This window comes from Herpailurus yagouaroundi, unplaced genomic scaffold (assembly GCF_014898765.1).
Source record: "Herpailurus yagouaroundi ecotype Mexico unplaced genomic scaffold, PumYag 188, whole genome shotgun sequence".
Classification (NCBI taxonomy): domain Eukaryota; kingdom Metazoa; phylum Chordata; class Mammalia; order Carnivora; family Felidae; genus Herpailurus; species Herpailurus yagouaroundi.
Genome location: NW_024412419.1, coordinates 25,670,899 through 25,683,136, shown reverse-complemented (window position 1 = coordinate 25,683,136; position 12,238 = coordinate 25,670,899). Strand labels below are relative to the sequence as shown.

Genomic DNA, 12,238 nt, shown 5'->3' with positions numbered 1-12,238 from the left:
AACAGAAGTGTCCCAGTGACATTGGCATGGTCACAGGCCCAGGACCCAGCCTAAGGCTGGCGACACCCCTCTTTTCCCTCAGGCCTTGGTAGTGGAGCCTGGACCCCCAACTCGAGCCCCAGCACTGGAGCAAGCACTCAAGGACCCTAACTCTCTAGGACGAGAACTGGCCCAGGTGCCCCAGCCCATCTCACTTTCTCTCCATCCTTCTCTTCTCTGGATGCAGCAAGTAAACTGAACATCGGCTCTCCATTCCAGGAGCAACCGAGACCATCCCAGAAGACCCCGGGGGTCCGTATCCACACTCTGCCATGTCTCTGTGTCTGTCTTTCCGAGGCAGATGGAAGATGGGGCAGAAGAACTCACTGGGGGGCTCCTCGCAGCTCCCCAAGCAGGACTACAAGGCCCTGAGGGAAAGGTGCCTGATGGAAGGCCGCCTCTTTGAAGATGACAGCTTCCCGGCCAGCCTGTGCTCTGTGGGCAGCGGGCCCCTATTGCGGAAGCTGCCGCCCGGCCTGCAGTGGAGAAGGCCTCCGGTAAGGGGGGAGTTGTGGGGAAGCATCCCCTCAACACACACACACACACACACACACACACACGCACACACACACCAAGTCAACCCAGACCAAAGAATGGTGGAGTATTCCAGATGCAGCATCTTACTCACTGTCATTGATTTTCATGTGAGGGGAATGGGGGAGTGCCCACATTCCTATTTTCCAGATGGACAAAACCAGGGGTGATGCTGAGAGGGGTCTGAGGTGTGCCTCTCCCTCAGCTCCTCCCCGGAAATACACTGGGCAGCTGTGGCCAAAGTACTGTCTGACCTCGTCTAAGATGGTAGGACGCCCTGAGTCTCCGCTGAGGCCATCTGCAAAGAGACACATTTTCACATATTTTCACTCCCAACCCCAAAGTCAGGCCCATGGAACACGTAAATTAAGAAGCTATTAATCACTTTACAACAATGTTCTTCACTTTATAGAGTGCTCTGATGGTTCCTTTAAAAGGCGACTTAATGTGTTCAAAGACAGTCTGGCCCCCGCCAAACTTGATTTACACAAACAATTTCCCAGTCACATCTATAACAAAGTAAAGTCAGTGTGTGCTACAAATTCTCTACTCTTCTGTGCCCGTCCAGACTTCTCATCAAAGTCTGCAGCCCCAGACCAAGTCTCTTCTGTGCATAAGATTCCCAAGTGGGCTTCCCAATCTAGAGAGCAGCCAAGATTCTACTTTTCCCAGAAAGTTTGGAAACTGCTGACATAGAGTCTGTCATATACCTGACCTCAGGAGAGCTGTGCCAGTGCAGAACCCCAGGGGTTCGGTGCTTCCCATGAAGCACAGACCACCCCTCCCCACCTCCCACCACCACCTTGCCCCATGTCTCAGCATAGAAAGGCAAAGAAACCATTATTTTGGAGGGTGGGGTGGGAAGGCGTAGGACGACAGTGAGGAGAATGTGCAGATCTCTAGGAAAACATGAGAACACCTTCCAAAAGACATACTTCCATTTTAAACAGAAGCTCTAAGAAAAGGCATTGTGGGTACAAGCCCTGTACCTCAGTGCCCACACAGAGTTCTCCAGGACTCCGGCTTATGTGGGCTGCAAGAAGGAGTGAGAAGTACAGTGGGCTGAACCCATATGCCAGATTGCCTGGGCTAGCCCTGCTTTCACATGTATCCTATATCTATATCCCCATAAGTCCAGTCCTGGGGTATGGGAAACTACAGTCGCTGTAGCTCCAGGAACTTCTTAGTCAGAAGGATGATTCCGTCTGTCACTGCAGGAGCTGCACAGCAGTCCCCAGTTCTATTCTGCTGACACCAAAAGGCTGGACCTGTGCCAGGGAGTGGTAGGTAAGTCTGCACAGCCCCTGGAGACATAGGCCTGGCACCTGCGAGCCTGGCCCAGCCCAGAGTGAGGGTGGGGAAGAGGAGAAGTGAGAGATCCCAATGGGGGAAAATGGCCACCCTGAACTCCACCTTGAAGTGCTGTGGCCTTGCTGGGAAAATGATAACAGCTGGTCCTCTGAGGATGTACGGGAACGCCCAAAGTTGCCTAACAATAACCCTCATTACCAGTTGACAGGTGTAAGTTTTGTCTTGGGAGAATGTGCTCTCTCTACTCTAGTCCCCTTAATGAGTCCTTTTCAGCACACCAGTCACTAGATACCCCAGATAGAGTCCAAGTAAGCCCATTCTCATCCCAACTTTCCTTTTAGGGGAATAGAAAAAAAAAAAACCTTGGCCACTGGGGAAGGGAAATGTAGTGATACCCATTTCACAGACAGAAAAATGGAGTCCAGAGAGAGCTGAGGCTTTCTCAGGAGAACATAAATCACTTACAGAGGTAGGACTTTAGAAAAGTTTGGTTGTGTTTGGGTCCAAGTTCCTGAGGATGTGGCATTCAGGAAGCCAAAAGCTGGTCTCGAATCGAAGCCAAGAATCTGACTCGATTCTTGGTGTCAAGTTGAGATTCCAGCCAATGCCCCTCTCCACCTCCTCCTCACTAACTGTCTTCCTCTGAGTAGATCTTTCCCTTCTGTGAAACTAGGCTACAAGTCCAGAGAGGATAGCAATTGGGACTAGGCATTTCTTACATGTGATAAGTCCTCAATAGATTCATGCAGACACTTGTAGAATGTGCCTGAATGTGTGGTACATCCATGCAGACACTGTACTCTCTGGCCTAGGTGACTGCTGGTTCTTGGCTGCTTTGCAAGCTCTGACTTTGCATCAGGACATCCTGAGCCGTGTCGTTCCCCTGAATCAGAATTTCACTGAGAACTATGCCGGCATTTTCCAGTTCTGGGTGAGTATCCTCCTGGTGTCCCAGCCCAGAGGAAGCCATAGGAAAGAAGGTTCTTGGAAGAGTCATGCCTTTGCCTCCTGAGCTGACTGCCTTCCATGGCAATCTTTACTCACCAGTGGACACTTTCTCCTTCTAGTTCTGGCACTTTGGGAAGTGGGTTCCTGTGGTGATAGACGACCGACTTCCTGTGAATACAGCTGGCCAGCTGGTCTTTGTCTCTTCCACTCACAAAAATGTGTTCTGGGGAGCTCTTCTGGAAAAGGCCTATGCTAAGTAAGACAACCACCAGAAATTTTTCCCTTCCCTTCCCTTCCCTACCCCTCCCTTCCCCACTCTCTCTTTCTGTTTCTAACTCATCAATGCTGGGAGAGTGCAAGAGGAAGGAGGTACAAGAGCCACTGAGGCATGGCTCCTTGAATATAGAAGTGATGTATCCAGAATCTCCCCATCTGAACAAGCAGTCAGGAATTTTGTCTTTTCCCTAATGGATGGAGTTATTTAACAAGGACAGGAAGTCAGAGTGTAGATTTTCCTTTGCCCGGGGATGGAAGGAAGGAGTAACAGGTGCATGCCCAGAGAAGAACCAAACAGGGGGTTCACTAGACTCACTTGGATCATCCTAGGCTACAATACAAATGCCCCTTCCCCTCTCCTCCCATGTTTACTCCTTCCCCGGGCAGGCTGTCTGGCTCCTATGAAGACTTGCAGCGTGGACAGGTGTCTGAAGCACTTGTGGACTTCACTGGAGGGGTGACAATGACCATCAAGCCGGCAGAGGCCCCTGGCAACCTCTGGGACATCCTCACCTGGGCCACCTACAGCAGAACCCTCATTGGCTGCCAGACACACTCAGGGGTGCGAGTGGGTTGTGTGCTGGCAGAATGTCCTCTCCTGTTCCCATCTCCTTCATCCACCAACACTTCTCTCCTCACCTCAGTGTGGGCCCTGACACTCCCACCCAGCTCCTACACCTAGAGTCCTGATGTTCAAACCAGAGCGGCCATGCAGAACCCTTGGGGTGGGCAAGGCCACAGTAGTATGCAGACGGCATGCAGACAAGGGTGCTGACAGTGACTAAGTATCACCCAGGGGCAAGATGCTTTACTAGCACAACAGGTCTTTACTGCCTGATTTAGTAACAACCAAGAACTTCTAACTAGAGTAGGGAGCTCTGGGTTCAGCCCTGCCTCCAGGAGCAACTGCCATGCCACCCCACATGATGGTTTAGCAGCTCTGAATCTGAGTTTGTCCTGTGTACAATGGGATGGGGCTCGCTGCAGAATGGCACCCTGATTTAGAGGCTCTAATGAGACTGTGGGTGCCGAAGAGCTTTGACCACTGTGAGGACACAGAGTGGGTCTCTCCCAGCCCTCCCCTTAAGCCCTTGCTTTGACCACACAGGTCCCTATGACCCCCACATAAACCGTTAGCAGTGGGCTGACAGGAGTTCTCTTGTCTCCACAGAAAGAGAGGGTGCTGGAGAACGGGCTGGTGGGCGGCCATGCCTATACCCTCACAGGAATCAGAAAGGTGGGTGGAACCAGCCCCTTTCTTTCTCTTCAGGCCCCTCTCCTTCTCTCCCAAGGCTTCTCAGCAAGGCTCCAGTGCGTGTTATTATTTGTGCCCAGTCTACAGAGGCAAACTGTCTGATGGGTTTTCCAGGCCTGCTAAAGCAGGTGGTGGGTGCCCTGCACCTGTGCACCTGTGTTCTGGAGTGATGGGCTGGGTCTGGCCTTTACCACCTGTGGGGCACCATCCCGGTCCCTCTTGCCCTGTGGCAGCCCAGGCGATCAGCCATCCAGCCCTGCTGGACTCCACCCCTTCCTTGAGACCCCTTCACTCTGGGCTGCCACTGATGACCTTCATATCTGGGGCTTCCCACCCAAATTCTTACTTCTTTCTCAGAAGTTCCTTTTCGTCAACCTCTCAGGTTCTTTTCATTGCTATTCATCTTTCTTCCCCCATTGAGGGCAAGATGAATCAGACAGGGTCCCTGCCTACACAGAGCTTATAGTCAGGTGTGGAGACACATCATATGCAAGAATGGTAAGGAAGCAAAGTCAAAAGTTGGGGGGCCGATAGAATAGACAAAAGGATTTCAAGGTTCAGAGGGAGGAGAAGACATTCTCCTGATTGGGTTGGGGGAAGTCAGAAAAGACTTCGCAGAGGAGGTGACATTGAGCTGGCCCCTGAAGGGTGGCTGGTGAGGGCACTCCTGGTGGAGGAGGCCACACAGAAAAGCATGCAGGTAAGAAATCCACCGGTTCAGTCTTAAACACCCTCTGATGTCCCCTGGAGGGCCTGATGTCCCCAAGTCCCTGATTCCCTTTAACTGTTTTAAATTTCTTGAACTCCACTGCAACCTGACTTCTTCCTCCTCCCAGATCTGCACCAGTCATGTGTGTGTGTGTGTGTGTGTGTGTGTGTGTGTGTGTGTGCATGCCAAGAGCTTTAATAAGTTAAAGGACTTATTTTCATAGTCCTTTAACAAAACTTAGATTTTTATGTCACTGTGCTGTTGCAGAAGAATGAGAAGTGCTTCATGCAGTGCCTCAGAAAATCTCCAGAACGCTGTTGAGTAGAAAAAGTGAGGGACAGGAGAATTTATATCGTATGCTACTTTTTCTTTAAGAAAGAAAGGGCAGTAGGGGCGCCTGGGTGGCTCAGTCGGTTAAGTGTCTGACTTCAGCTCAGGTCATGATCATGTGGTTCATGAGTTTGAGCCTCTCCTCGGGCTTTGGATTCTGGGTCTCTGTCTTTCTCTGCCCCTCCCCCACTCATGCTCTGTCTCTCTCTCAAAAATAAACATTAAATTTTTTTTAAAAAGGCAATAATAATATATATTCATATTTGAATACAGAAGCATTCAAAGTGTTTGGAAGGAAGCATGGCTGGAAATGGAGAGGTCTAAGTAGGCAAGAGACTACTTAATACAGCGCTTTTCATATAATTTTTGTTTTGAACCATGTATTTTTACCTGTTAAAATCCATTTAAACAGGGGCACCTGGGCGGTTCAGTCAGTTCAGTGTCTGACTTAGACTCAGGTCATGATCTCACGGTTCGTGGGTTCGAGCCCCGCGTCGGGCTCTGTGCTGACAGCTCAGAGCCTGAAGCCTGTGTCAGATTCTGTGTCTCCCTCTCTCTCTGCCCCTCCCCCACTTGTGCTCTGTCTCTCTGTCTCAAAAATAAATAATAAACATTAAAAAAAATCCATTTAAACAAACGAGATGTAGTCGACTTGACATTTCATTGATTGATGTTCAGTTTCTTTAGTTGATAATTACACCCTGCTTATGCAAACTGTTAACAGTAGGGAAGGGCAGGGTGAGGTCAATAAAGAAACTGTATTATTTTTGCAGCTTTTCAGTATAGCAGTTACATGTTTATGCCTGTGTTTTGTTTCATGTTTATTTAACATATGTAACAAAATTTAGCACTTACTCTGCTCTAACTAGTGTCCTAACTGCTTTACAAATGTTAACTCAATCCTTACAACAACCCTGGGTGTGGGCATATTAGCCAAGTGGGGCTGCCATAAGGAATCACCACAAATCGTGTGGCTTCAGACAATAGAAATGTATTCTTTCCCAGTTCTGAAGCCGGCAGTCTGAAAATCAAGGGGTCATGAGAGCCTCTGAAGGCTCTGGGGGCAGATTTTTTTCTCACCTTTTCCAGCTGATGGTGGCTCCCGGCTTCCTTAGCTTGGAATGCAGAACCCAATCTTTCCCCCCATCTTCACATGGCCTTCTCCTCTGTGTCTTTCCCCCTCTCCTTCCCTTCCCTAGTCACTAGATTTAGGATCCACCCTCATCCAGGGTGATTTTATCTCGAGATCCTTAATTTAATTACATCTGCAAAGAGCCTTTTTCTAAATAGGATCACCCTGACAGATTTAGGGTAGACCGGACTTTTGGAGGCCACCATTCAACCCATTGCAGCGAGATGTGACAATTAGCTTTACTTTACAGATGAGGGAACACAGAGGTTAAGGAACTGGCCATAGGTCTCAGCAGCTAAGAAGCAGCAGAGCCTTCTTCTCTTCTCTTAACCCTCAGTGCCTTTAACCTTCCCTTTCAAGGTCTCATCTGGCAGGCACAAGTCCCACCCAGATATCTGCAACATTTGCATCTGGCACTCAGCCCAGCCACCTAAATTGCGACTCCTTTTGCACAGGTGACCTGCAGACACGGACCAGAATATCTAGTCAAGCTGCGGAACCCCTGGGGCAAAGTGGAATGGAAAGGGGACTGGAGTGACAGGTGAGCACCTGACACCGGCTGCCAGGGGCCAGGAGGGGGCGGGGCAAGCCAGCAAAGGAGCTGGCCGCCTGCACACAAATTCACAAGTGTTCTCTTGGGCTGACAGGGGAGCTTTCAGATTGTGAAGGTCAAGCTCTCACATTCATGAGATGCTTAATGATATATAGATTGTGTTCTCATTCATTATAATAATTGAGCTAATGTTTATTGAGAGCTTGCCAGCCCTGTGCTAAGCGGCTTTGAATATTTTTTTTCTCCCTGCCCATGTTTATTTTTTTATTTATTTGGAAGTAAAAATTGCACTTACTTCACATGTGCGGAAGTCTCCCCTATTTGCATATTTCCACCAAGCACTTTGAATTTTCATTACCTCTAGTCCTCTGACCAATGCTCTTGTAAGGTAGGGCGTTTTATCCCCATCTTATGGATGAAGATGTTGATGCGTTAGCGAAGGAATTCCTCGAGGTCTCTCAGCATGACTCGAGCAAGGTGTTTGGAGTCTAACCCAGTGTTCTTTTCCTGGTTCAGTGTGCTCTTGAGCCTGTTGAGTCAGAGGTAGACGATCTGGATTGGCCTCAACCTTCTGGTGACCGGTCATGACCTCTGGGCTTTCCGCTATTATCGCTATTACCGGAATGTGATTCCCTGTGTCACCCTCCAGGTATTTAGTTTTGGGCGGAGTCTAGGTGAAACTGGTCTAGGTGACATTGCTCCCCTTCTCTCGGGGTCAGAACCCTATGCTGCCTGCAGTCTAACATCTGAGAACAGGTTTTTTTGTTTGTTTGTTTTGTTTGTTTCAATGTTTTTTCCCATTTTTAGTTGTTTATGGTGGGGAATTGACGCAGGGAAGCCTTAACTCCTTCACAGTCACAATGGAAGTTCAGAACCATGGGCTTTGAAAATACAGAGTACCAATGTAGGCTCAAATACTCTCAGACATTTCATAACTTTGTGACTTCTGGAAAGTGAATTAATCTCTTTTAACCTCTGTTTCCGAATGTGTAGAACGGCAATAAAAATTGTGGTCAGCCTTATATGAGAGAAAGTATGTCGAGAGCCTGGCCCAGAGCTGGGGGCACAGTGAGGGATGAGTTAAGGTTACGTGTTACTTTTATAAAGCAGGACGTGAGGTGTGGTTGTCTGCAAAGCAGCACGAAGATGAGGTAAATAATGACATGGCAGAGGATTTACTAAAGCATCTCTGCCACGTCCTCTGCAAACCTTTCATCCCCCCACCCCGGAAACATCCCTTTTCTATTTTCAGCTCGGGTATGTGGGAGCTACTGAGCCCCAAGGAGAAGATTCTGCTCCTGAGGAAAAGCAATGATGGAGAATTCTGGTATCTGACTCGGGGACTCGAGACAAACACCCTAGCTTACATTTGGGTACCCAGCCTATTTATCGGGTGCCATGTGTATGCCAGGCACCTCTTGTGTAGAGATCAAGAAGACCCACTAGGGGCCCGCAGTCTAGTGGGCAAACAGCCCCTGCAAACGGTCACAGTCTCTATAGTGAGACCTGTGACCGCTGGTGTGGGGCTCAGTGGACCCTCAAAGCAGAGCAGAGGGCTGGCTGGCCACCTCCTTCTGTGTTCTGTCTCAATGCACTCAATCCTGAGGTTTTGCCTTTCCTGGCCTGAAAGGAAGATGAGATTATAAACTCTGAGCCATCTCACTTCCACCCCCCAGAGCGCCATGACATCACTCCCACCCTCCCCAAAGCCACTCACCCCTTTTTTATGAAAAGCCACCAAGACACCCTGAGCTAATATGGTTTCTGGGTGTCTGACATGAGCCCCATTTGTTCCCTTTGCCCTTTGCTTCTTGCCCTTACTCTTAACTTCCACCCTTGTTCCCACGGGCCCCCTTCTCCCATTCTGCACCCGTTCTAGACCGCTGCGACCCCTCTCTCTTTGGAAGTCATCACTGAACTGCAAAGCCCTGAAAATACTATTATTTCCACTTTACAGATAAGTAAACTGAGCATCAGCCAGTTCGGCTAGCACGCTTTGACCCACAAAGTTGGCAAGTAGGGGCTAAGAATTTTTCAATTTATAATTGAGAACCGACTTGTGCAAATATTATCAAACATTTGTATCTTAATTGGCTAGTTATAAGCGCCTCAGTTCAGCTTTATCACCACAATCCGCGAAACAGGAACATTGCCACCAGGCACCCATTGTGGGAGGCTGCTTGCAGCCACGGGTAGGGGGCAGGAGGGTGGTCCATCACCCCCGATGCACCCTCACGCTGATCTAGCCAGCTGTGCTCTCCTGTGTCCACGGCCAGCTCAGCAGGGTGTGGTGTGGGGCTGGGGCTGGTGGGGCAGCTTGGTTCCAGCCCCCACTCTGGTCCTGATGAGGAGACGTCATGCTATTCCCTCTTCCTCTCCACAGGATGACACTGAAGGACTTTAAAACACATTTCATGCTTCTGGTCATCTGCAAACTGACCCCGGGCCTGCTGAGTCAGGATGTAGGCCAGAAGTGGACATACACCATGCGGGAGGGAAGATGGGAAAAGGGGATCACGGCCGGTGGCCCGATGAAGTCACCCCGAGGTAAGCACGCGCACAGGAGCCTGGGCCCTTGGGGCTAATGTGGCAGCTTGGCCAGCAGGGGTGGGGATGCGGGCAGAGCTGCTGGGGATGGTGGTGAGGCCCTCACCCTGCACGGGCCATCTGGCTGAGGCGTGGAGGGACTTCACTGACCGAGCTGTTTGCTCTGGCCCTGGGCTGTGTCCTCCTCGGCACACATGCCACAGTAAAAGGGTGGCTTAAATCTTTGATTTTAGGACAAGGTCATTTCCATGCTGAAATAACCACCCTTCCTTCCTTCCTTCCTTCCTTCCTTCCTTCCTTCCTTCCTTCCTTTCTTTCTTTCTTTCTTTCTTTCTTTCTTTCTTTCTTTCTTTCTTTCTCTTTCCTTCTTTCTTTCTAAATCTTTATTTGTTTTTAAGAGAGAGAGAGAGAGACAGAGACAGAGAGAGAGAGAGAGGAACAGAGAGAGAGGGAGATACAGAATCTGAAGCAGGCTCCAGGCTGTCAACACAGAGCCTGACGCAGGGCTCGAACTCACGAACTGTGAGATCATGACCCGAGCCGAAGTCGGACACTTAACCGACTGAGCCACCCAGGCGCCCCGAAATAACCACCCTTTAAAGGCAGGAGTGAAATGGTAACTTTATCATCCTTATCGGCCCCTCCTTGCCTACGGTTTTGGTAGTGACATAACATCAAGGATTCCTAGCTCACCGGTTACAGGGGGCAAACGTGTCTGAACTCTCCAAGTGGAGAGGTTTGGTGACTGTGTCCCTTTCTCCACAATGGAGGTGCTGAGCCATCTCTTTGGAAGGAAAGACCCATGGGGTACGGTCTCAGCCGGCCAGGCGCCCTTTGCTCCGGCTCCCCCCTCCTGCCAGAGAGGTCCGCCCCAACGCTCAAGCTGCCCTTCAGCTAAGGCTTGGTCCGTGTTAAAATGCAAACCTCCCTGAGGTCATGGACATGTTCTCCTCCATTCATGAATGCAGTCACTTCATCGGGCAGTGAGTGTGCTGGGTGAAGGGGCTATAGCAGCGAGAATACTCCGGTCTGCATGTCTATGGCAGAATACGGGGTGAGGAGGTGGAGTGGGAGGGTGGATAGAGGGGAGGCTGAGAACCCGACTCTGTCCACATGGACCTCTGGGTGGCAAGCCCAGGGGAGGCGCCCTGGGTCTGTGGGAGCCAGATGCTAGGGGTGTGGGGAGGCCTGACCCACCTCTCTGTGTTCTGCTGCAGACACATTCTGGAAGAACCCGCAGTTCCTGCTGTCTGTCTGGAGCCTTCAGGAGGGCAGGAGGTTCCCTATGCCCTGCAGCGTGCTGGTGTCCCTGCTGCAGAAGCCCAGGCACAGGCACCGCAACTGGAAGCCTCACCTGGCCATTGGCTTCTACCTCTTTAGGGTAGGTGGGCCTCGGGGGCATGTGGCCTCGCGGGGCGTCTCCCACCACTGGTCATCCTTTCTTCCATTTCCCGACTTCCTCCCCATCTGCCTCTGTCTACAAACAGACCTGGGTGCAGGCTTTGTCTCCATCCCTTAGGAATATGTCATCTGGAACAAGTCACCTCCTTGCCCCTGAGCATCAGCTTCCTCTGTAAAGTGAGGACGATGATATTTATGCAAAGGGTGGAGTAAAAGAACATCACGCACCAGGGCTTTATTGTGGTGCCCGGCACGCAGTTTCCATAATCAGTACTGGTGGCTGGTGTTCTTTTCCTCTCCCAAGGAGCCAAGGTTGCGTTCCCTCACCCTTTTCCAGAATTCTTGATGATGGATTAAAATGTCCCTGACTAGAACAGCAAGTCTTAAGGGAGGGAAGGGGGCCTCTGGCTAGAGCCTCCCTATACATCAGCCTCCGTCACTTAGGGCTTGTGCAAGAGTTGGATTCGTGCCTAATGAGGTCTCTCTTTTTTTGTGTGTTTCAGTTGAGCAAGGTGAGTTCCACACTTGACCAGCTGGCCCTGGTTTGGAGTGATGTCACCCATGAGGTTCAGCTTGACCGTAGCAGCCTTACATAAGGAGCTACGAGGATGTCTGGCAAAAATGCTGGCTGCCCGTGTGTGTAGAAGAAATGAGTGCTTGACAAGGACCCTGAGAAATCCTTCTGCATCTATAGGGAGGTCTCCGAGCCTGGTGCAGAACCAATAAATTTTACAATTTATTAAATCCCTACAGAAATAGCTAGAGGCTGTCACAGCATAGGGACAATGGTAATCACATCCTTGCCTGAGTTTTGAAGCTCATAATAAAACAGATCTATAACATATGGGACATTGGGAGACCATGCAGCCCATCTCCTTGGAGACAAGGGGCAAAGGCTCAGGAAAGTGGGACAAAAATCCAGGCAGAGGGCAAGAACCACTCTGTCCCTTACCTGCAGTGGCAGCCTAGAAGGATCAATTAAGGTTTGAGGTATCCCAGCCTCCAAAAGGGTGGGAGCTATTGTTTTGTTTCCCAAAGAAACAGGAGTGGAAAACTTAATTATTTGACATTAAACTGATTAAACTGAATTAAACTGATTTTTTTTTTAACAGAAACCATTTTTGCATTAGGTATCTTGGGTCAGTTTTGGTTTTTTCCCTCCTGTGGGAACATGAAGGCTCCCAAAGTTGCCTATAAAATTTT

The 12,238-nt window shown here is 49.9% G+C and overlaps 1 protein-coding gene across 1 annotated transcript in view; it reads left to right on the top strand.

The window, feature by feature from the left end:
- Window positions 1–272: 272 nt before the first annotated feature.
- Window positions 273–12,238, top strand: part of CAPN14 (calpain 14) — a 26,453-nt gene continuing 14,487 nt past the window's right edge. Inside the window, exons 1-11 of the mRNA XM_040496901.1 lie at window positions 273–536; window positions 1,791–1,860; window positions 2,697–2,815; window positions 2,952–3,088; window positions 3,496–3,670; window positions 4,280–4,345; window positions 6,990–7,075; window positions 8,340–8,414; window positions 9,471–9,634; window positions 10,852–11,015; window positions 11,539–11,547. Coding sequence (XP_040352835.1) covers window positions 312–536; window positions 1,791–1,860; window positions 2,697–2,815; window positions 2,952–3,088; window positions 3,496–3,670; window positions 4,280–4,345; window positions 6,990–7,075; window positions 8,340–8,414; window positions 9,471–9,634; window positions 10,852–11,015; window positions 11,539–11,547 — 1,290 coding nt within the window. The 5' untranslated portion in view covers window positions 273–311. The remainder of the gene's footprint in view (window positions 537–1,790; window positions 1,861–2,696; window positions 2,816–2,951; window positions 3,089–3,495; window positions 3,671–4,279; window positions 4,346–6,989; window positions 7,076–8,339; window positions 8,415–9,470; window positions 9,635–10,851; window positions 11,016–11,538; window positions 11,548–12,238) is intronic.